Source organism: Marmota marmota, unplaced genomic scaffold (assembly GCF_001458135.2).
Source record: "Marmota marmota marmota unplaced genomic scaffold, marMar, whole genome shotgun sequence".
Classification (NCBI taxonomy): Eukaryota; Metazoa; Chordata; class Mammalia; order Rodentia; family Sciuridae; genus Marmota; species Marmota marmota.
The window spans coordinates 3,479,881-3,504,392 of record NW_025999897.1 but is presented as its reverse complement, the minus strand read 5'-3'; the positions used below and the strand labels follow the sequence as shown (position 1 = coordinate 3,504,392).

At 39.8% G+C, this 24,512-nt stretch overlaps 1 protein-coding gene across 2 annotated transcripts; it reads right to left on the bottom strand.

Moving 5' to 3' along the window:
• Window positions 1-2,966: 2,966 nt before the first annotated feature.
• On the bottom strand, window positions 2,967-14,924 carry Apoh (apolipoprotein H). 2 transcript variants are annotated; one of them, XM_015504841.2, is made up of 8 exons: window positions 14,691-14,924; window positions 14,000-14,176; window positions 12,448-12,544; window positions 11,781-11,857; window positions 8,447-8,635; window positions 6,789-6,968; window positions 4,915-5,112; window positions 2,967-3,119 (listed from the first exon to the last, which is right to left on the bottom strand). In XM_015504841.2, exons 1-8 carry the CDS (start codon window positions 14,824-14,826, stop codon window positions 3,064-3,066), a joined length of 1,110 nt encoding a protein of 369 aa, XP_015360327.1. In that variant the 5' UTR covers window positions 14,827-14,924; the 3' UTR covers window positions 2,967-3,063. The 2 variants fall into 2 exon arrangements, with proteins under 2 accessions (XP_015360327.1, XP_048654130.1); XM_048798173.1 differs by lacking the exon at window positions 14,000-14,176 and having other exon boundaries at window positions 14,691-14,842.
• Window positions 14,925-24,512: the final 9,588 nt, after the last annotated feature.

The window sequence follows — 24,512 nt, the reverse complement described above, 5'->3', positions numbered from 1 at the left end:
TATCTGACCTCAGTCATAAGATCAGTTGTGCCAGCGACAATCCATGTGAATGGTAATAAGTTGAAGTTCCCTGATCAGGGAACTTCCTCATCATCCATCCCTGTTGTACCAGGGCCCCTCCTAATTCATTTATTCATTCATTCAAACAAACCTATAAGTGTCCCCCAAAAAAGCATGTGTTGGGAACTTCATCCCTGTGTGTTGGGCCTTAATGAGAGGTGTTTAACTCAGGAGGGCTCCACCCTCATTAACACTGATTATAAAAGGGCTAGAGACTGAGAGTCAATCTCTTGCTGTCTCATGCATACTTTGCTGCTCTGTGATGGCTTCTTCCATGTTATGATGCAGTAAGAAGGCCCTCACCAGATACAGTCCCTTGATCGTGGACTCTCCAGTCACCAGAACTATGAAAAATAAGTTTTGTTTCTTTATAAATCACCCCACCTCTAGTATTCTGCTAGGGTAGCACAAAACAGACTAAAGCAGCTGCAATACAGCTTCTTTTGGAGAAAGAAAACAGTGGCAAAGGAAAAGTCTGCCTCAAGGGAAGAATTGTGTACATTCTCTTTGTGCAGAAAAAAGATGTGGCTCAAAATTAGAATATATACAGGAACTCATGTGCAGTGACAAATGGCTTGACAGAGTCTGGAGGAAAAAGATTGGTACGTCTGGATTAAAGGCACATGAATGTCTAAATAGGGTGGGCACGAAGTAGGAAGATCTTGGATGCACATGTGCCAATTACCAGGCACAATCTGGCTCTTTTCTTTCTTCCTATAATTAAAAGCATGCATTCAATGAGTAAAAGCTCACAGCTTGACAGAGTCCACTTAAACTATTGACACATTCTAGGTGCTGGGTACATCCCTTCGTCCTAAAAATGTCAAAAATACATCTGTGTGCTTTTTTGGGTTAGTCTTAGTTGTTTTTTGTCGACTCGTGTTTTTTATTCATTCATTCATTTCATTAAATCGGTTATTTGTTAAACACGTTATATGGAAACTGATGTTTTAGTCTTCTTTCTTCTACCTGCTCATCCTGGGTGGTATCGTCCACTTTCATGACCTCAGTCACCAACTTTCTGTATGCTGATGGCTCCCACATCTCTTTCTAGAGCCTGGATAGTCTTCATTTTAGCACGTGTGCTCTATTTGGACGTTTTCATGTTAAATGTGTCCTTTCGACATTGCTAAGTGTGTTCATCAGCTTTCCTTCACCATGACAAAAATGAGATAGATCACTTGTAGAAAGCTTCATTTTGGCTCAGGGTTTCAGAAGTTTCAGTCCATGTTCACTTGGGCCAATCACTCTGGGCCAATCATCACTTGGCCTGTGATGAGGCAAAACATGATGGCAGGTGTGTTGGGGGAGATCAAAACTGCTCAGCTCATGGCACCTGGGGAGCAGAAAAGAGGGGAAGGGGCCAGGGTTCCAAAGTACCCTCTAAGGGCTTGCCCCCAATGACCTACTTCCTCCAACCAGGACCCACCTCCTGATGTTTCCACCACCTCCCAATAACCACCAACCAAGTCTTTAGCACCTGTCCTTCTCTAAATTAAAGCAGGCATGTTAGGGCATACAAATAAGACCATACAGGCTATTAGAATATTGAAAAGCCTCTATTTACCAGTTGGTAAATAGCTTTTGCCCATGTGCTGTGAGTGCCAACCGCCAGACCACTACCTCCTCTCATGGGACCTTCCCTCACTTTCTCATGGTCTAGCAAATGAAGGATAATACTGGTACATCAGGTGGCTTCCAGCTCTGACCCTCCATCACCAAGCCCCAGTCCAACTGCCATCCATTCCAACTCTTCCCAGGCCATATTGGTTATGCCCTGGAGATAGGTCATAAATAATAAATCTCTAAGTAAACAATCTCCCATCCAGTGTGTCCCTTCATGGGCTGTAAACTAGGCTATAGGACTTCAAAAATTCTGGATTAATGTCTTGGTTGATCCGAGTGAAGAACCATCATTGTGAAGGAAGAGAAAAGCCTGATGGTGAGACTGCTTATTGAGAGGCTCTTGGAGACTGAGCAAAAGGCCTACAGCTGGGATGTGTTGTAAAAAGCCAATAACCGCCTGCCAGATGCCAAAGGAACTCCTCATTTCATATTTTCACTGCTTCATAGTCCTACCTGGGCCCGCCCAGTTAATCCCCCACCAAGTGAGCGAGGAGACACAGCAAGGTGCAGGAAGGAGGCTCTGGGAGGGCTGGGAAGAGAGACAGCCATTTTGGAGGGTGGGGGCAGTGAGTGAATCAGGGAAGTGTGGTGGGATTGCTGGGCAGGGCTGAGGGCTCGTTGTGAGGTTTGCGTTGGTGAATCTAAGGTAGGGCCTGTCAGCAGGACTGTGAGTTTTTCCTTTTCTTCCAGCAACATTCAGCTGCTCAGGTGCAGACACAGGGAAGGCAGATAGAGACCTGGGTGGGTTTGGGCAGTGCATACTGTAGAAAAAGAGAAGGGCGAGGGAGTTGAACATGTGCCAAGAAGTGATGTCTGTGATGGACCTTGGAACCTTAGTGGGGAAAGAAAATATTTTTTGTTTACTTTTTTTTGCATTATGTATATCCAACATTAAGGGTTCCAATCAAGTTCTTTGGACCTGAAAGTCCACGCTTATTCTTCTATGGTGATACTTCACTAACTTGAGGAAGCACAAGAATTAACTGGGAGCTGTGTCATAAAAGCAGACATCTGGACGTTCCTCCGAACAGAAGACAGGTAATACAAATGGGGGGGGTTGTCTATAAACCAGGCTATTTAAATTAAAAAATAAAGTACATTGCATGTGTTTTAGGTGAAAGTGTTTGAGAGCAGGATTAGACAGATGGGAGCTGGGTCACCCAGATAATGGTTTACTCTTTCCACTTCCCAGCCATGAAATGGTGATGTTCCAAGCCTCTGGGTTTTTTGACCAGATCACACAACTAAATGCAAGACACGAGAAGTAAAGTGGCAATGGCTGAGGTGGTAGGTTCAGGGACTTTATTTCTCCATCTCCACTGGTTCCTTGTAAAGCACAGGTACAAGCACAGCCCTTGATCTCCACTGAAGGCAGCTTCAGCACGGCTTCACATCTGATGCATCTGTTTTCCAGAAAGCCAAAGAGCTGTGTTCTGTTGGGGAGAAAAAGATAAACGTTCTAAGAGAAATGATCGTTTCTTGAATTTGTTAAGTAGCTAAGCCAAATCTAAAATACATGTTACAAATGTGCAGAATAAATATGATTGTATGAATGATACCATTTAGTGTGGGGTTTAAATATTGGAGAGAAAACATACAGGCAATGATTAGGCACGCATTTCCAAGAGAGAAAATAATGGGTTTTAGATAACTCTGACAGTCGTGATTAAAAGAGAAAAAAAAATACTGTATCATCCCTTTATTTATTCTTCAATGCATAACATCGCTGCATCTGTCTGAATAACATGCAGAAGAGCAGCCTGAAAAAATATATCAACAAGGCTCTGGTTTGTGGAGGTTTTTTGTTGTTGTTCTTGTTCTTGTTTTTGTTTTTGGGGGTGTTTTTGTTTGTTTGTTTGTTTGGTTGGTTTTGGGTTTTTTTTTTTTTTTTTTGGTAACAGGGATTGGACCCAGGGGTACTTTTACACTGAGCCACACCCCTCTGTCCTTTTTATTTTGTATTTTCAGACAGGGTCTCGCTAAGTTGCTTAGGGCCTCACTACTGGCTTTGAACTTGTGGTCCTCCTGCCTCAGCCTCCCGAGTCACTGGGATTACAGGCCTGCACCTCCGCCCCCAGCCCCTTTACTAATATTTTTCTATTGATCTATGCTAGGCTTATTATACTTTCCCAGTTTTAGTGCTTAACTTCTCACCAGGGCCTCTGCCATCTTTTGCACAATAACATTTTATTCCATGCAGTTCTAACTGTTTGTAGTTATAATGTAGATATACTGTCTTTGGTAGAGGATTTACTCCATGTCGTGCATGACATTTCTAATAATCAAGCCTACATTATGAGGTGTGCATCATTTCCTTCTCTCCCTCTGGTTGCACTGCTCAGATCCCACTCTTCTTCACTCCATCTGCTCTCACCTGTCTTCTCCCAGCTGCCAATAGAGGGCCGCCCACTTTCCCGGAACATTTCTAAACTTAGAACTAGCAACAGCTTCAGCCTTTAGCTGGGTCTCCCTTCCTAGTGACAAAGATACTTACACCCTAAACCTGAAACCTAAAAGGTTAGCATTTAGTTCTCAAAATGCTAGTTATTATAACTTCTTTATCTCACACAAATTTAATATCATCTTCCCTAAAAATATTTTGCTCTAATGAATATTTTGCTCTAAAGGATAGTTTTCAAACTAGGCATGATGAAGGAAAGAAAAAAATTATAGCCCTATGGACCAATTACTATAGCCATGAGTTCTTTTCCATTTGGGACAAAGAATTATTCAATATTTGATTCAACATTATTGTTTAATCCTAACTTAAAATTATGTCAAATATCATAGTTTACCTTGACATTCATTGTGTAAACCATGATGCTGAATTTAAGGAAAAGAATTGGAATTTTTTTTTTTTTTATGCAAGTGGAGACAATAAACCACTTCTGGCTTTATCTGATTGTTTTTTCCTGTCACCAGTCTTGTGGCCAACGGTTGAGGTGAAGCACGCCTTTGATCCCAGCAATTCTGGAGACTGAGGCAGGAGGATCACAAGTTCAAAGCCAGCCTCAGCAACTAAGCAAGTATCTGGCAATTTACAAGACCCTGTCTCAAAATAAAACATAAAAAAGGCTGGGGACGTGGCTCAGTGGTTACGTGCCCTCAAATTCAATCCCCAGTACAAAAAAAAAAAAAATCTCGATAAGGCGTCTTACAGTCATTATATAACACAAGTGCTAATTATGGCAAGGTAAATCCTAGCTGAACACAGCGGTGTAGACTTACCCTTGAAACATTTGGGGATTTCAATGGTGCCGTCTATGCACTGAGCCTCCTCTGTATAGCTACACTTCTTTTCCTTATTTTTGCAGAAGAAAGAGACTTTTTCACCATGTTTCATTCCATCCTTAAATTTTTCCTGGAGCTTCACTCTCTCTCCTTGGTAGAGCACAGTGGCTTTTTTAACAGATAATTTACAAGATGCTGAAAGAGAAAGTGTGTAGTTAAGACTTAAGAATTCAGTGAATCTTTCTTAAAGACAATGTATGTTTGAATTAATAGACAAGTATACCTGAAAGAAATGGGTCAAGGCAAGGGAATTCCAAGAAATGAACATAGTGGACAATGTCAATATGATTGCTAACAGCCAACCTCTATCAATAGAATCACCAATCATGGCCTTCCACGTGCCTTTCCCTATAGTAGTTACTAAGGTCAGAGCAGAAGTTTCAGCTTCTAGTCTTCAGTTTAGGAAAAAAAAAAAAAAAAAACTTCATGTAAGCCTACACTGCCTCACTCAGATCCCTTTTATTAAGTTGGTGTATCCTATCAGCTAGCCACTGTGGTCCACAATAGCTCACAAATGATCCTTTCTCTTAAAAAACAAAAAATGCCTTCCGCCATAGGGAGAGCACTTCATTAAGATGGTTATGCAAACTACCCCTACTACCACCCTCAGAGTCAGGAAAGAAAACAGCCCACAGCCAATGACTCATGGACATGGGGATACAAAATGCAGATCCCCATAAACTCAGAAACAATTTGTGCCCCAGAGTTCCTGGTATGATGAAAATGAACCAAACTCTAGAAGAGACTACCCCCTGTTTAAAACATAATCTCTGGATCAGCAGCATCAGTGTCATCTGGGAACTTGCTTGAAATGCATAAACCAGGTCCCATCCCAGATCTACTGAATCAGAATCTAGGGGTAGAGCCCAGAAATCTGAGTTTAAATAAGCCCTCTAGGACATTCTGCTGCACAGTGAAAGTCAAGAACCAGTGCTTTGCCTTTTCCCTCCTGTCTCACTAGCTTTCTTCTGAGACACTAGCTTAAGAAATCAATGGCGCTCTAATCCCTGTCTATTTCCAGGGAATTCCAACCAAAGACACTAGTCATTCATCGTTTTACCTGCTGAGCCTAATTTTCTATTCCTGTGTAAACTGTTCAGCCCACAGCATCCCGAGCAGAGATACAATGCTAGGATGCTATTCTTTGCATAAATGTGACACTGACTGGATCAAGACTGGATAGACACTTAACTCTAAATGACCCAGCATCTCAGAGAAAATATGCCGGCTGGTGACATATCCTTTAGCAGAGAGACCCTGGTGTATAATCAGGCCAAGTGTAAGTAAGCAGAGAGGCACAGAGATGGGAGAGGCCACTGGGAGGTGAAAAGAGTCGCCATAGTTCCTGACTTTCAGTTTCAATCCTCAGAAGAACCAGTTGTATTTCATTTTCTCCTCTCCACGCATCCTTTTTATCACAAGCCCCTATTTCTTTGAACTAGTTTGAATGTGTAGTTGATTTTTTTGCAACACAAAAAGCCTTGTGCGGATAGAGAAAGAAAAAAAAAAGATGTTTACAGGCAAGGATTTAAAAGCAAATATAAGAAGCCCACACCATCTTCCAAAAAAAAAAACCACAGTTTAATCTCAAGCAAGCTTCCTTAACATGAAGCTTCCCCATGTACATGAGAGGCCTAAAGTCTTCCACATGCCAATAACTGTGAAGCAAGTCTGAGAAACAAGTGGAAAATGAATAGAACAAGAAAATAGCAAAAAAAATAAATAAAATAAAATAAAAAATAAAATGGCAAGCAAAGGCGGTCCACTGGATAAGTTCAGAAACCTTGAGGACCTTGCCCATATTTTCATACCTTTACAGCTTGGCTGTGCAGACCAGTTTCCCATTTTGGTGCATTCGACTTCTTCTGGGCCATCCAGGTTATATGTATCATGGCATCCATACGTGGCTTTATCCTTGTAAGACAGTACTTGTTTTGCAGGATAGTTTACAAATCCATTGTCTGGTCTTGTTGGGAATGGGCATTTTACTTCTATAAAGTTTATTCAGTAAGACATATTAGTAATAAATAGGTTGCCCAGTAGTTTGAGAATGGTTGGTTACATTCTTGTCTCTGTTACACCACTGAATTACTGGGTGTTCCCGAAACTGGAATGCAATTTCTAGGTATGTTATGCTGAATTCGGTCTCCATTCTCTTATACTTATGGGACTCTGAGTATTTAAAAAATAAATACCACTTGGAATGTAATTAATGACATTCTAGTGGGTGTTTTGGGCTTTCACATATAATCATTAAGGTGTCATTGCAAAATTCCACACATTCTAAGATAGTAGCTTTGGAAAATAATCTTTCTTATACTCAACAAACCATGAAATTAAAACACAAAGACCCCATTGCACACTTTGCACATCATTGTTTAATTCCGAAATTTTAAGCATAATCATCATTATTGTCTTCAGACTCTGCAAGAAGGCAGCATGAAATATGTCCAAGAAAAACAGTGCTGCTTTCCCAGCTTCCTCAAGATCCTCCCCAGTGAAGCCCCGACTCGTATCCCTAGTGACTGCAGCTCAGGAGAGCAAGGCTGCAGCCAGAAGCAGCCTGGAGAGGTAGTTTAATGAGGTGACATGTCACACTTGTTAATACTTGATGCATCTAGGTGAAGGGTTGAGAAAAAACGGAGAAAAGAACCTACTGCTCAGGATTTGGGAGAATTAGTGAGATGACATTTATGTGACAGGAAACAAGTGCATGGCTCATAGTGAAGTGCCCCCCAAAAAGGTGCTAGCTTTTGTTGTTATTGGTAGTTCACCCACATTAAAATCCATTTATGTTTTGAATTATTCAATAGTTGCCCCTAATGTCTACCACTGGAGACGTTAACAGTCCTTAGCCTAACTCCTTGCATGCATGATAAACTCTATCATCTGTCATTTGTTATGCATATGGCAAATCCAAAGATAGTGATGACAGATGAAGTGAAAGGAGGAAGAATTTTCATACTTTTTTTAGAGAAAATCAAACATCTCTGTGATTTTTTTTTTTTTAAGTTTAGGTCAAGATTGCAAAAGCGTCATAATTGGAGTGCAGCTCAATTTTGATCTTTGTCTCCTAATGCAGACTTCTCTCCACCAGCCTCATGGAAAGGCTCGACTGTCTGTGGACACCCCTTGTCCTTGCATGGCTCTCTAACTTTGCGAGGGTTGTGCCCTGTGTGGTACACCTGTTCCTCATGCTCCTCTTCTCCAGGGCCCGTTCAAGGGTCACTACCTCTGGGAAGATTTCCCAGGTTGCTCCAGGCAGTTAGTTGCATAATATTTATTTAATTTCAGGTATTATCTGGTATTATCCCCTGTGCCTGGCACATAGCCTGACACATGGTAGATGCTCAGGAAACATTTGTGGAATGGGTACTTTGAAATACTCTATGAAAGTTGGAATTTTTTAATACTTTTCAAAACTGGGAATCCACACTACCATAATTATTTTGTCATATCATTCACTTACCCCTGCATTCTGGTAATTCAGTCCAGTTTCCATGAGCTGTGCAGGTAATTGTATTATTTCCAAACATAGCATAGTTCGGCAAACATTCAAAGACTGCTGTGTCCCGGTAGAGGGAGTTGTTCCCAACTGATGGCTTATGAACATGCAGTGTTGCAAATTTAGGTACTGGTGGTGGAGGACAGGTTATGGCTGGGAAAAGAAATAACATAATTTCTATGAAAATAGTTGAGTCTTGTAAATGTACTCTTTTCAGGGAGGAAAAAAAAAAGGAAAATCCAAAAATGAACTTGAGAAAATGTGAAACTTGATCAAATAACAGGGAAATAAGAATCAATTATAAATGCCAAATAAGAAAATGCAATTCCCAAATTGGATGTCCAAACCAGTCAAAAAACTAAAAACTGAAATAAATTTAAGTTTTGCTGCTTTTAATTTGTCCTTTACAACACAATGATTAGGTTTCCATAAAATCTTTGATCTAAATGCTACCTTGGATGATGTGTCTGGAAGGTAGAATTTATGGAGAACATGGCTAGAACAGCATCCTAAAATAATGACTGAAGACAGCATTTGGTACAAAGTTGTGACGTCTGAGTTCCATTGCTAGCTCAGTTTGTTTGTTCTATTAAATGTCTCCTGCTTTTGGACTTTGTATGCATGGGGCTTATACATGCAGCCTCCAGGACACAGAGACACGGCCGTGGCTTATCACCATGCCCTGACCAATAAGGAATTTCAACAAGTTCAGAGACAGTTACACCAATCCAGAACAGAGTGACCCAATTGTGATTTGACTTGAAATATCTTCAAAGAGTGGTCCATGGACTAGCAGTTTGGGCACTGTATTCAAGTTGCATGCATTTTAAATCCTGGGAGCGTATTAGAAATGTGGAAGCCTAGCCTCCACCTTGGATGCTTGAATCAGAGTCTACACTTTAATAATATGCGCAGGTGATTCATATGTACATTAAAGTGTGAGAATCACTCATTCAGATTAGATTGAAGATGAAGTAGCCTGTTTGAAACTAAAAAGACAAGATGAATTAAATCATTGGTATAAAGCTACTTGAAAAGGTAAACAAATTATTTATAGGAACCTAGGTGATTCCTACTGCTGAGTAAAACCTTTACTTAATTTATCCTTAAAGAGCTTGTTTTTACAGTTTGGTTTTTCTAAAATTAGAATTTATTTGGAATTGCTTTACTTTTCTACTTGCTTTTTTTTTTTTTTTTTTGCTAGGATCGATCTCACTGAAAAGTTAAACAACTTTTGCTGTTACCTATTCTGATACCTGGGCCTCCTGGTCAAAGATTGGACTTACATAAAATCACCAAGTTAGGAAACATGAGAACAGCTCTCCTTGCAGAAAAAAGGCCCATGCTGAGTCTGACTGACATAACCTGAATGAGCTCTCCCGCCCCCGCCCCCCAGGACTCTGGAGGAATCTATCAGGAATCCTAGACTGCAAGGCCTTTGGAGGGCTCTTAACTCACCCCTTTATTTCTCATCATTCCAGAAGAGGAACACCTACAAAAGCTTAAATTGAGCTACAAATATATCACTCTGGGAACTTTAAAATATTTCTTAGGGGCCTATTCTTTTGAGAAAACTAATAGGAGAATGGTTGGAGCATTCTAAAGTAGTTTTGAATTCATGTGCAAATGGCATAAACTTTTCTAAGAAAATTACTTCTACTAAATGTTCAACTGAGCAAAATATCATGTACATAACTGGCACATAATATAAGAAATGCATTCTAGAACTCATCTGTCATTTATTTTGAGAAATGTACTGTATTGCAAAGTATTAATGTTTCAAAGTAGCTGTCCTATCAATAGGAGGCTGGGACAAGGTACTCATCACAGTAATGTGCTAGGCACTGCACGGCTGCCGTACACTCTACTGGTTGCCCCTTGTGGTTATTTGTCGACAAGTTGTGACTTGTGCTCTTGTACCTCAAAGAATATTCTAGAGAAAACAATTATGCTAAATGCTTGAGGAAAATTAAATTCTAGGTATCTTTGAAGAATGTTTGACCGTGAATTAAATGATCATCAGACATTATGAACACAATTCCATAAAAAAATAAAATAAAGAGTGGAGACAAGGTGCCTCAACCAAAGGCATTGGGGACCTGTAACAACTGCAGTGGGGATGTGGATAAAATAATTGGATGGTTTCCAAGTAGTCCAGTTTTGTTAGAGGTAAAAAGAAAAAAAAAAAGTATTGGCCTTCATTCACTCAAATAATTGACATATGTGTTCTAAGTGCACAGATTATTCACAAATTCATAAACAAAGACAAGAAAGGTCTCAGAAACTTGTTGACTTTCCAGAGACATCTGCTTAGCATATGATGCAATGAAAACCCACCAGAAGGAAAACAGCACAATACTCCTAAACCTATTATATATACATTTTGTGTGTGTGTGTGTGTGTGTGAATGATACTATATTATCCAAGTGTCCTATTTATAGGACAATCTGTATTTTCATTATTTTTTTTTAAAAAAAAAACAAACTCTTTTTAGTTATAGATGGATACAATACCTTTATTTTGTTTATTTTTATGTGGTGCTGAGGATCGAACCCAGTGCCTCACACAATCTAGGTAAGCACTCTACCTCTGAACTATAGCCCCAGCCCTGTATTTTCATTCTTAATGAAGGATGCATAAGCTTCAGATTATGATTTCCAACCTACTTTAATACACTTTGTCAATTTCCTTAGGATATTTGCAGAATTGAAAATGCGGAGCTTCATGGGTTACTGTGAAGGGTTACTTTTATGTCTCCATCACTAGAATCATTCTCTGGGGACAAAACTGTCTTCTTCAGCCTTACAGCCTCAGTGCTGAGCAGGATCTGGCATATCCTGGATCATTAATTCATGCTTACTAAAGATGGGAATGAATGAGTGAGGTTCCAGAGCAGGGGATGGGGAGGTAGGGGAAATGTCAATCTCACGGCTTGTGGAAGTTCCCCTAGTCAAACTGACAGTCCCCAACAAGCCAATGCCAGGCATATCTAAACCCTTGCCAAAACACCATGGGGGCTTTGGAATTAGCAAACCCAGCAATTACTGGCCCCACCAGGTAATGGATATGACATGTGTTCTTGAGTAAAATGTCTTCTATCATTCTAGTGTGGTTGATCATCTAGAGGGGTTGATCATCTCAGGATGAACATAGGGTGACCAACCCTCTCACTGAGCCAGAAATGGTAGGATTCTGGGACTAAGGAGTTTCTGGGATGTGGGACTCTCAGTGCTAAAAACAAGACATTTGGGGACAAACCACTAGTCACCCTACCCATGAGTGAGACCCATAAACTCACGTGCACAGACGGGAAGCTCTGGACTCCATTTTCCTTCCTCAGTGCATTGAGAAGAACTAGTTCCATTCAGATAAAACCTGCAAAGAAAAATTTCAATCTATCAAGCTATCCTTGGCATCTCAAATGTTCTGGGGACTGAATCCAGGCACTTGTACATGCTGAGCATGTGCTCTGCCTGAGCTCTACACTCGCAGCCCCTATAGCCTCTCCTGCCCCCAGAGACAGGGTCTCACATGATGTTGGCCAGGTTGGCCTCAAACTCCTGGGTGAAAGTGATCCTCCTGCCTCGGCCCCCTGAGTAGCTGAGACTAGAAGTGTGCACCACTGTACCCCAGCATTCTCCATTCTATGGACTTCTACCATCTTATCCACTGTACATGCTTTTCCTGAGGATCTTAATTAATCTTGGGGCCCATAGAGTGTCCCAGAAAATGCTGCAGGTGAATTGTTGGATATTTCCATACTTGTTGATGTAGAAGCCAAACCCCTAAATCACTCACTTCCTCTCTACTCTTTACTACACCCTCAGTACCACTGTAATATATATTAAAAGTGGGACTAAGCTTGTTTTGAATCCAGCAAGTTCAATCTAAAGTCTAGAAATGAAATATTAACCAGTCTTGATGTCTAACTGTACTCAGCTGCTTAGTTTCATAAAAGTCCTTACCCGGTATTACAAGCAAAACTGATCATGTTGGGATATTCAAAAGTTGTATAGCGTACAGCTCCGTTTTCTAAGATTCCAGCAAAAGGACATACTCTGGCTGTGATTTAAGAAGACAAAGGTAAATCTCTGCTTGTAGAATTTTCATTAAAACAAAGACATGTGAACTTGTTTCCATCCTTTGATTCAGTAACTCTACTAGTAACTCTTCTAAGAGAGCAATCCAGACTAAGGCAAATGATACACGCACCAAGGTGCTCATTACACTCTCCCACTAATTGCAGAATTTGGATTGTCTAGATTTTTACTGTCAGGATTGTTTTAATTAATCAAGATAAATCAACAGTTGAACTATTATATATGCAATATAGTATAAACTATGAAGACTCTTGGGATGTAGTCAATTTTTATAACATGTTGATGAAAATAGAAAAATACAAGATTATACACACACTATGCAATAACATGAGGTATACACATGGAAATTAACTTTAAAATGATATTGTCAGGGGCTGGGATTGTGGCTTAGTGGTAGAGAACTTGCCTAGCATGTGTGAGGCATTGAGTTTGATCCTCAGCATCACATAAAAATAATAAAATAAAGGTATCGTGTCCATCCCAACTAAAAATTTTTAAAAAGATTTAGTATTAATAACTTAGTATTCCAAATTTATTGCTGATTTAAAGTAAAAATTTCCCCAGTGATGGCATAATGATTTTTTCATTAAAAATTATGTTTAGGGCTGGGGATATAGCTCGGAAGTACAACACATGATCAGCATGCACGAGACCCTATATTTGATCCCTAACACCAAAAAAATAAAAAGTTTCTTTTTAAATTTGAAAATGCATATTAAAATCACTTGCATGAACATTTATAATTATAGCAAACATTATGTCTATATAATCAAAATAATTAGATCTTAGATAGGCTCATTTAGCTATTTTTACTGCCTAACTTCTATGTATAATTCCCAGGAATTCAATCTGTTTCATTGCTTAATGTTTGAGTATAAAAATAAGGCTAGCATTATAATATAGAACCGTTCTGAGGAATAAATAAAAGCAACTATTTACAATAAAACAATAGTGAGATATATAATTTATATTATTAATTTTATATATGTTACATTTATTTGCATTTAATTGTAAATGTAGACATGATTTAGGTGAAATCTATATTCACTTCGGTAATTATTCATTATGCTTTTATTTTGAGGCAACATTTAAGGATAAGGTAATTCTCCAATTTGTTTGTCCAAGTGTCTCTTTGGAATCACTTTGTAGCTCAGAGTATCACCACTTGTCTTTTAACTTCTTCAATGTTTCCTTTGATGGGTCCTGGTCTCTTTTCTTAACCTCCCTTAGGACCAGGCTATGACTCTGTGCTCTCCTCTAAATTGTACCCATTGTTCTTGCTCTCTCCTGCAGAGCCTTCTGGCCCTCTTGTTCCTCCACAGGCAGCCCCTGCTGGCCTCTGCACCCTGAGCATGACAAGGTATATTCCTCATCAACATCCAGAACCCAAATGAGGGGAGAGAAGGTGCCAACTTACGTGTGCATTTCATAGTGTTGATGGGCCACATCCCCGTGAGAGGACAGGTAAACCGTCTCATCATTCCCCGGGCCACGTAACCTGGCTTGCATGTGTATACTATCTGCTCCCCTGGTTCATAGTATGTTTTCAATGGACTGACTATGGAAAATGGTATCTCTTCAGGCTTTGGACAGGCTGAAATAGAGCACCAAGCAGATGGTTAAGAAGTCTCCACGGGCTCGGGTTGTGGTTCAGTGGTAGAGCACTTGCCTAGTATGTGTGAGGCACTGGGTTCAATTCTCAGCACCACATAAAAATAAATAAATAAAAGTCCACCAACAATTAATAAATTTTTTTTTAAAAAAGAGAAGTTTCTGTTTAAGTTCAAAACACACATGGAAAGTAGTCACTGTTACCAATAGTAAGTATACCAAATTCCACACCAAAGCCTTCATGTGTCATATCTCACCTAGTCTCCTCAACAGCCATTTATAGCGAGTATTACTATTATCCCCATGTCACAGGTCTGTACCCTGAGGCTCAAGTTGGCTAAGTGTCTTATGGAGGAGCTTTAAGTATATCAATATCAAAGAGTAAATGCCAATTCAGTCTCTCCAACATCTACTCTAAATTTAAAACTATGATTGATCCCTGACAAATACTAGGATGTTGGATATATTAATTATTTTCTCAAACAAAAAGTACTTACTCCGTCCTGCAATAACCACATGGCAGAGAAAACTCGAGAGCAGGATGAGCACTGGAGAAAACATTGTCGATGATTCACCCTGGCACCACCAAAGTGGGATCCCTCTGCTAAAAAAGAGAGACACAAATATGAACATGCTTAAATATTAAACCACTTTGGGGGTGTACTTTTATCTCTGTAAATAGGAGATAAAATGTCATGTTTTGAAAGGAACTCTGAGATCTCCATTCTTTAATCATTTACTCCACATGGGCGAGTCTATTGTGAAATCTTGGGTAGATGGTTTCCTCTTTGGTACGTGACATTTTTCTTAAGAGCACATAGTAGTCCATTATCGCCTCTCGCAGAACCCTGATAATTTCCAGATTGCCTGAACCTCTCATTCTCCATCTTTTGTTTCCTGTATGTTGTAGATGGATCACCAAAATCTCCTGTCTCACCAACATCCTTGTAATATAAATTTAACTCAATCTATGTCTGCATCTCCACATCTCTAAAATGATCTTCCAGTTTCCAACTGTGTGATTCTAAAGAACATCTTCAAGGAGACACCTACCACCTTAACACATGAACTTGACATCTTCTTTCACAAATATGACTATTTCTTCCCAATTTCCCTTTTACATGTTGTTAATAATAAGCTCCTCCTGGTGACTCCAGTTGTGACCTTAGAGTCCTCCTTGATTCCTCAATCTCTCATGTCAAATCAATATAAAGTCCTGTTCATCCATTCACAGTACATCTTAGATCTGTCCAGGGAGGTTTCTGGTCTGTTTTAGGGGTTGAAAAGTTGATATGATATAACAGGTTGGGACTCAAAGAAGAAAAGAAGTTGAGTAGGAAGAGAGAATGGGCAATTGCTGATGATGTTGCTTGGGAGAACTTGGAGAGGACCATCCATGACTCCATATTTCTCTAATACATCATTTACTCTAAGAGACTGAATATACAGATGGACATGGCCAGACCATATATGAAAATAGAATGGTCTCTGCAGCACCAAGTCTAGGAAGTGAATCCACAACCTCTGTAGCAATTGGCCCAACTTGAGAAAGACAAACAAGTTCTTCTAATCAGTCACACAGAGGATGCCGCACATCCAATTAGCTTGCCTCCATCTCCCCCACACCATCAACCCACCAGGACATACTAGAAACCCTACATTTTTTTCTGTTATGAAGTTTTCCCACTCTGCCTCATTTTGAGTCTCTGCCTAATACACGATGATGGCTGACTTCCTGGCTATAGCAAGTTCTGAACCAACAACCTCTGTTAGTTTTCACTTGGGTGGTCTTGATTTATACCCATGGGTCCAAAGTTCCTTGACACACATCACTTGATAAATTCTTGGCTCAGGCAGTGATTCTTAAACTACGCTTCTAATGAACACTGTGTTCCATGATAAGAAAAGTAGAAAAGTGTGCTCCTGGGGCCGTCGTGGCTCAGCAGTAGAGTGCTCACCTAGCACGCGCAAGGCCCTGGGTTTTATCCTCAGCACCACATAAAAATAAATAAATAAAATCAAGGTATGACCAAAAAAAAAAAAAGTGTGCTCCTTCCAATAGAAAATAATGGTGGTTCTTCTTTTGCCCTTCTAAAGGGAGGGATTCTTGCTAACTGGATAAATTCCAGGTACCGTTTTATTGTAGTGAATTCCCTCAACATGTGGAAAAGAGAAAAAAACGAATAAAGCTGAGAGGTGCTGAGCTGTTCTGCATAATGAAGATCTAAGGTAGATGGAGAAAGAGAGGAATCAACCAGGATTGGCATCAGGAAAAGAAAACTGGGGAAGAGAAGGTTTAAATTGAGAAGAGAATATTTTTGGCAGAAGCCGCAAACTGATCAAATTAAGAGGAGCAGTGAGGAGAGAAGGGTTTTAATGATGTTTGCTAATAGATGTATTCTCTTTCCTGAGGAAGTTTTCTAGAAGGATATAAATATTCTACGTTTTATTTTAGGTGGTTGTACTTGCATACCTATAATTTTCCAAACTCATCAAACTACACATTTCATATGTGTACATTTCCTTAATTATATCTCAACTGGAAATCAATGCATTTCTTCCTTCTTTCCTCTCATTTCTTTCGTCCCTCCCTCTCCCTCTCCTGTCTTTCTTTCCTCCTTTCCTACCTCTATATATCTCTCCCTCTCTTCCTTCCTTCCACCTAAATTCAGTCCCAAACTCAAGGGAACCTGAATGGGTCAGTCGTGGTGATCCGTGTGAGGATGGCATCCTCGTGGTGTGACAAGAGGGGCTGCATACAAGATTCTGAGCCAACAAGCAGATATGTTAAGGATATCAGGAGTGAGGTTTCTCACTGACAAAGGGAAGTGGCTGTACAGAGAGAAGGAAAGTTCAAATGAACCCTGTGGCTTTGGATTGGAGAAAGAGATATCAGTACAATTTTTGCACGTGTAGAGGGTGTTTTGGTTTAGATCTGAAATTTCTCCCCAAAGCTCATGTGTTGAAGGTTTGGTTCTAGAGGCAACAGTGTTCAGAGGTGAGGCCTTTGGTAGGTGATTGGCTCATGAGGGCTCTAATCCATCAATGGAATAATCCATTGGTAGATTCATAATTTAGTGGGCTATTGGGATGTGGTGGAAACTTAGGAGATAGGTCCCAGTTGAAGGACATAGTTTCTTTGGGATGTGCCCGTGAAGGTTTTATCTAGTCCTGGCCCCTCCTGCTCTCTGCTTTCCAGCTGCCATGAAGTGAGCAGGTTGGTTCCACAACTTGCTGCCCACGGTGATATTCTGCCTCACCACAGGCCTAAAGCAATGGATCCAGCCAACACTGGACTGAAACTGTGAACCAAAATAAATCTTTTCTCCTTTTACATTGCTTCTTTCAAGCACATTGTCACTGCAATGGAAAGTGGACTAACTCAATAGATAGACACAGAAATAAACACAGATTACAATGGTGTGCCTGCTCATCCGTGTGATTCCCAGCTCTGTACACTAGGATAGCCTGGGAACTGCAATGCACCCAGTAACAATGAGCACCCCTGGTGCCTACATCTGGGTTTCTGAAAATCAGCTCTCCATTGAAAAGAGCCAGGCTCCTTGGAAAATTGACTCTTTCAGGACTGGGGCAGGGAAATATCAGGAGGTGAAGAACAACTTCAGATAACGCTCAAAGACTGATAGGAACATGCCAAAATGTCTCCGAAGAACTTAAAGGGTCGCTGATCCAATTCGGGACAAGTTCTGTGTCAAATAAATAAAGATAGTAGTGAGTTATCATCCACTGAACAAGATAGGAGCCAAAACCAGGTGTGGTGGCATGCATCTACAATCCCAGCTACTCAGGAGGCTGAGGCAGGAGGATCACTTGAGCCTAGGAGTTCCAGGCTAGTCTGAGCAACATAGTAACACCCCATCTCAATTTTTTTAAGGTTTTTTTTTTTTCAGTTGTAGATGAACACAATGCCTTTATTTATTTATTTTTATGTGGTGCTGAGGAACAAACCCAGGGTCTTACACATGCTAAGCAAGCGTGAGCCACAACAACAGCCCCTCAATCTTTTCTTAAATTAATTTGAAAAATAGAAGGTAGTGAGTCTACTTTGATAGCAATAAACACGTAATAAGTATATGGAGAGATAAGGAAGTTCTCACAGTAGGATGCCAATCAATTGTACAGTAGGAACACTATAATTAGAAAATCATAATTCTGAAATCATCATAGAAATATTTAATTCCGGCAAAAAATAGCAATAGATGGTAAAACTAGAGGGCACAAGTGGGATAAGAAATGAAATGTTCACACAGTCCTAAAAATGTCTCTGCATATAATTATTTATTGCAAAGGAGGGGAAAGCAGAATTTATTTGGGAAGAACCTGGCAGACACCATCTTAATCAAAATTAATGCCATCATTAACAGGACCAATTGGCATCGCATGCTCCCCGCTCCCACAGAATGCAATGAGAAGAATACAATATCACTCTGCAATAGTCCTACCCAAAACATACTGATTTGAGTCATACCACAAGCATTGTATACACTCGTTGAAAAACACTGCGCAACCTGACTGTCCTGGAATCTTCAAAAAGCAAAAGCTACAAAGGGCAAAGAAAAGACTGAGGGAATTTAGAGACACATAATAAATGGGTGCATCATGTGATTCTTCTGCTATGAGCCTGAAGGGACATCTGGTGCAAATTTTGGATCTTTGGAATTAAAAGGGTATGGAAATTTTTTTTGTTCTATTTCTGCAACTTCTCTGTATGTTTGAAATTGAAATTATTTTAAAATAACATTTTTTTAAAAAGTGCTTTTTTTGTGGATTTCTTGAGGGTGTTTTCAGTGGGTTACTAGGGGAGACTTTGCCGGACTTTTTGATTTGTTTTAGTGCTGGGGTTCGAACCCAGCCTCGTACTTGCTAAGCACATGCTCTACTCTTGAGCTACACCCAAGATTCTATTCTTAAACTGCACCACGTGAGGCCTCAAATTTCATTTGCATCACCCCTTAATAATCAATGCAATTCTCTTAATTTTCTTTCCCTTCTTTCCCTTTCTCTCTCAACATCATCACCCTGCTCTTATTTGCCAGCTACTGAACTTTGGAAAATGATGCCAAATAACAGTAACAGGAAAATGTAAAAATAACTAGATCAAAGTTAGTCTGAGAGGAGTCATGTGGACCTGTGGTTGTTATTTTCATTTTTATTTTTTGGCTGGTAAAATTTTCCCTTGTTCCTGTAATTAAATGCAAAGATGATAGAAGAAAATCTGCACAATTAATAAATCATGATTATTACTAGTCCTACGTGCTTTGCCACTTGAACATGTCTGAGAACTACAAAATGTTCCCAGAACTCTTCCAAAAACACACATGGGTCTGATGAAAAGCCTTCTGGGGAGATGAGATGAAATTGTACCATTCAATTATTTCCATCTTCCCATTTGGGATACATTGTTCTGTATAACTTGAGTACTGTGTAGTTATCTCCTGACTGATCTATCTTCCTTTCCATGTATTTCAACTCACACTGCAAAAGTTAACCTAGGATAATAACCAAAGGACTGGCTGATTATCAATGTTAAATGATGTTTTAAAGATACAACCCTCCAAGTGTGATTTAGCAGAGCAAATGGAAAAATTATTAAGAAAAAAAAAATCCAAGGAATTTCAGAAAATCAAGGGACCATTTTGTATTTTGGGGGTTTCTACTCATCAGTAATGACTAGCAATCTTCCGATTTAATGTTACACGTGTTGTGTTACATTTTATCAAATCATAAATGGGGATAGACATAGACACTTAGGCTGAAGAACACACAGCAATATTTATTTTGCAAAAAACACAGGACCTTGTACTTAAAATTCTTAATAATTGTATATCTTTTCCTACCCTAATTTATAAATTAAAGTATAGAGACCTGGACTCAGAGTCCAAAGTTTGTATTCCTAAAACCACATTGCTTCACATTTAAAAGCTTAATCTTATTTACTCCACAAGCAGAGACTTTGACCTTGTCATTAAACATTTAGCAACAGTTTAGATTTATTTTTTAAACTGCTTTCAATGTTGTCTCTTTCTGGATTGGAATCCTAGCCAATGTCCACCAACAAGGTCTCAGTGAGACTTGTAGGTATCTTTGCTCCTACAATAATAAAATCTATCAGAAATTGTGTTCACCTTTGCACAGGGAATAAGGAGTCAGGGCTTTGTGAGCATGATTAAATATGTTTAGAAATGTGTACATTGTTGGCCTAAATCAATACTGAGGACATTTTTGTTGCAAACTGGGATCCTCCAAACATATGGCTTTTACCCTGAAAAAAATTAATATTTATGGATTGCAATTTCTATTTTTATCCAGAGCAGGTTATTCTTAACTTTGACTTCACATTAGAATCTCCCAATTCATTTTTAAAAATACGAAAGCCTGGGGCTTTATTTAGAATATTTGAAACAATTTCTGGAATTAGGCCTTTAGTTTTTTTGAGTGTCCAGATAATTAAGACTGCAATGAGTGTCAAGCCCCACAGTTCTATCATGTCAGTGTTTACCTGTTTCTCTCTTGCCAAAGGGAGAGTACTTTCTATTCTTTCTGTTTTACACAATTCCTGATCTCTTGTGGTTACCTCTTGGATTTTATCAATGCATTCATTCATTTTTTTTTTACAGTACTGAGATTGAACCCAGGGACACCCTACTACTGATCTACTTCCCCAGTCCTTTTTATTTTTTATTTTGAGACAATATCTCACTAAGTTGCCCAGGCTGGCCTTGAATTTGTAATCCTCCTACTTCAGCCTCCCAAGTGGCTGGGATTACAGGTGTGTGCTATAGTGCCTGGCTAATACAATCATTCTTTTACACACATTTACTAAGTCCTTGCTGAGCTCTACCTTATGATTGATACTGGAATTTCAGAAATAGAGAGAACTTCACTATTGCCTAGAAGGAGTTCATGGTTTACTAAAACCAAGGTACAACACTGTTTGGTTTATGACTCTAAAGCAATATATAAAGGGCTAGGGTTGTGATTTAGTGGTAGAGCACTCACTGGCTCATGTGAGGCACTAGGTTCGATCCTCAGCACCACATAAATAAATAAAATAAAAGCACTATGCCTATCTATAGCTTAAAAATATTTTAAAAAGTAAGGTACTTGTGTTTCCCAGCGTGTAAGGATGTAATGGTAAGAATGAGCATATCCAGGAATGCACAAAACAATATGATATACTCCAACCACTGCAAACAGCTGAAGGTGGCTGGTGCAGAATATTTTAAGTGAGGAGTAACAGGAAATGAGCCTAAGGGGAGTAGGAACTATACGGCGAAGGCTCTCACTTGCCATATTAAGGAGTTAGAACTCACCTTAAAGGTAGTGGAGGGGAGGTACAAGGCCAGGTTTGTATTTTGGACAGAATATTACAGCAGTGTAGAAGGCACATTGGGGTGAGAAGGTAATGCAGGGAGAGAAACAGATTCAAAGAAGAAAAACCATAGCACATCACCATGTAAACGCACCTCCATTCCTCACTGTGTAGACGACCCTCTCAACCAAGGCTGCCTTCTGAGGTGCTGGGGAGTAGAAGGCTTTTCTCTGAGATGAGCAACGTATGTGAAATGTACTGCGTAACCTGACCACCATGAGTCAGAACACGTGCTGCTCTCCTGAGTGTGCATCAGAGGGAAGAATTTTCCCCCAGAATCATGGCCTAATATGTGGTCTCGGTAAAGTGTTAAGGTCATTCTTCAGGAACTAGAGGGAATTTCTCTGGGAAGATTCACCAATCCAGATCTTAGACCAAATTTAGAGGAAAATGCTCAGATATAAACTTGTGATATCAAGATTATGGAGGAGAAGGTAATCCAAAGGGAAAAGGGAACATAGTACGTGGTCTTTTACAGAATAATGACATTATCGAAAATGGACAAGCCCACCGCCATGGAGGGGTGTGGGGCCCTGGCCAAGTTCAGAGGTTTGAATCTCGGTACCTTCGATTGGGAGCTTGGCCATCTCTCACCAGCTGTGTCATTTTGGGCAGGTGACATTCAAGATTTTATTCCTAGAGTGGGGATAAAATAAGACTTCCTTCAGTGGTTGTCAGGGTTCAGTTGGAATGCACACAGAATGCCTGGCTCACAGTGAGTGCTTGCTGAAATTTAACTCTCATTAATATTCTTATTAATTTAAATGCCTCCAATGTCTTGCATCAAAGTACTTTGAATTCCCACACAAATCATAAAATCTAATAGATTTGAACAAGACTCAGTGAACTGGTACTCATTAGCAGAAAACACAAAAGAACAAAAGACAGAATGAAAGGCTACGTTCCATTCTTCATTGCAAAACATCAGTGGGAATTAGCTCCAGGAGGTGGAATATGAGTATATTATTCTCTTCCCTTTTTTCCAATATGTTGGACTTTTATTTTGTTTTTACTAGTTTTAAAAAATATTATCAGAAATGTAGTTAAGATGGAAAATCTATTTCCTCATTGGGGGAAAAATAGTATACACCTGTATGAAAATCCATACCATCAAAGTGGGATTGTAGCTCATATGGGTTAAATGAGCATCAAATAATGATGCTGCTTACCAGCCTTGGCCCCCTTAGGCATCAGTCATGAGTCTCCCTGTTCTAGGAACTCATCTTTGTATAGAAAATAATATGGACACTTCCCTACAATTTGGTAGGGTCTTTTGTTGTTGTTGTTGTTTGTTTTACCAGTGGTTGAACCAGGGGTGCTTAACCACTGAGACACATCCCCAGCCCTTTTGAAACATTTTTTTTCCTTTAAGAATTTTTTTCACAACACTTTATTCTGTTTATTTATTTTTATATGGTGCTGAGGATCGAACCCGGGCCTCATACATGCTAGGCAAGCACTCTACCACTGAGCTCCAGCTCCAGCCCTTAAACGTATTATTTTTAGACACGGGTTCCCACTAAGTTGCCCAGAACCTTGCTAAGTTGCTGAGGCTGGCTTTGAACTCATCATCTTCCTGCTTCAGCCTCCTGAGGAGCTGGCATTACAGGAATGTGCCACTGTGCCCGCCTTGGTAGAGTCTTAATGTCACCCAACTAAAGCCCGTGATCATCGGAAACCCCAGCCAGTTCTTCCAGCAGCAGCCTCTCGACTGGCTGGATCTTCTCAACCCTTTGCCAGGTCCCAAAGTGAGGGTCTGCTCTCAGCTCCAAACTCCCTCCCTTTTCTTAGTTCTTGTGAGATCCTGAGTTAGGGACAAGTTCCAGACAAACTTGCTGTGACACTTTGGAACACAAAGGAGAGAACTTCATACAAGTATCATTCACCAATAGATCAACACTGAGAGAAATCCAAAGAAAAGATCAGTGTGATCTCATCACTAGAGATCCCAAAAGGGAAAGAGGCTTAGGAGACGAGGATGGAACCTGAAATCCTGAAAATGCACTCAGGGATGCTCAGATGTAGAAGAAAATGAAGAGGCAGCCAGAGAAACCAACAGGACTTCCAAAGTTCTCTGATGAGCTCAGATTTTAAAAAATAAAAATAAAAAATCATGCTTTAAAAAAATGGAGGAATGCATGCAATGAATTCAAAGTGCAATATGAACCAAGTCCACAGGACTTCAGGGACTCCGCTGACTACACCAAATCCACCAGGAGATAAAGATTGCAAAAGCTGGACCGACAAAGAGGGAAGGTCAGAATGGAAGGCGGCAGGAGGGGGCCTTGTGCTTCATGGGGAAGGGGCTTCACACATATGTTTGTCATTATGAAAGTAATACAGCATTGTTTAAGTTGATCTGGGAAGCAAACAGATGGAAAAAATAAAAACCCTTTAATATCACCACCCAGAGCTCGCTCTTTCTTTCTTTCTTTTCTTTTCTTTTCTTTTTTTTTTTTTGGTACGGGGATTGAACTCAGGTGCCCATCCCCTGCTTTTTTTTTTTTGTATTTTATTTAGAGACAGGGTCTCACTGAGTTGCTTAGGCCCTCACTAAATTGCTGAGGCTGACTTTGAACTCGCAATCCTCCTCTGCCTCAGCTCAGCCACTGAGATTACAGGCGTATGCCCCTGCGCCCAGCTGAGCTCTTTCTTTTCAGCATTTGTATACTTCAAATTCAGGATCGTCTTCAGCACACAACTTTGTATTTTATTTTCACATCACAGGCCTTTTCCTGGGTCACTCTTTGTGTTTTCAAAGCTCATTTTTTTTTTTTAGTAACTACCTAATTTTCCGTTTTGCACATGCTCTATATTTAAAGTATATCCCTACTTTTTCATGTTTAGCTGCTATCTTTCACTAGTATGAACAGTGCTACAGTTTAGATTCTTTTAAAATATGTATGTGGAGGTGTGTGTGTGCTAG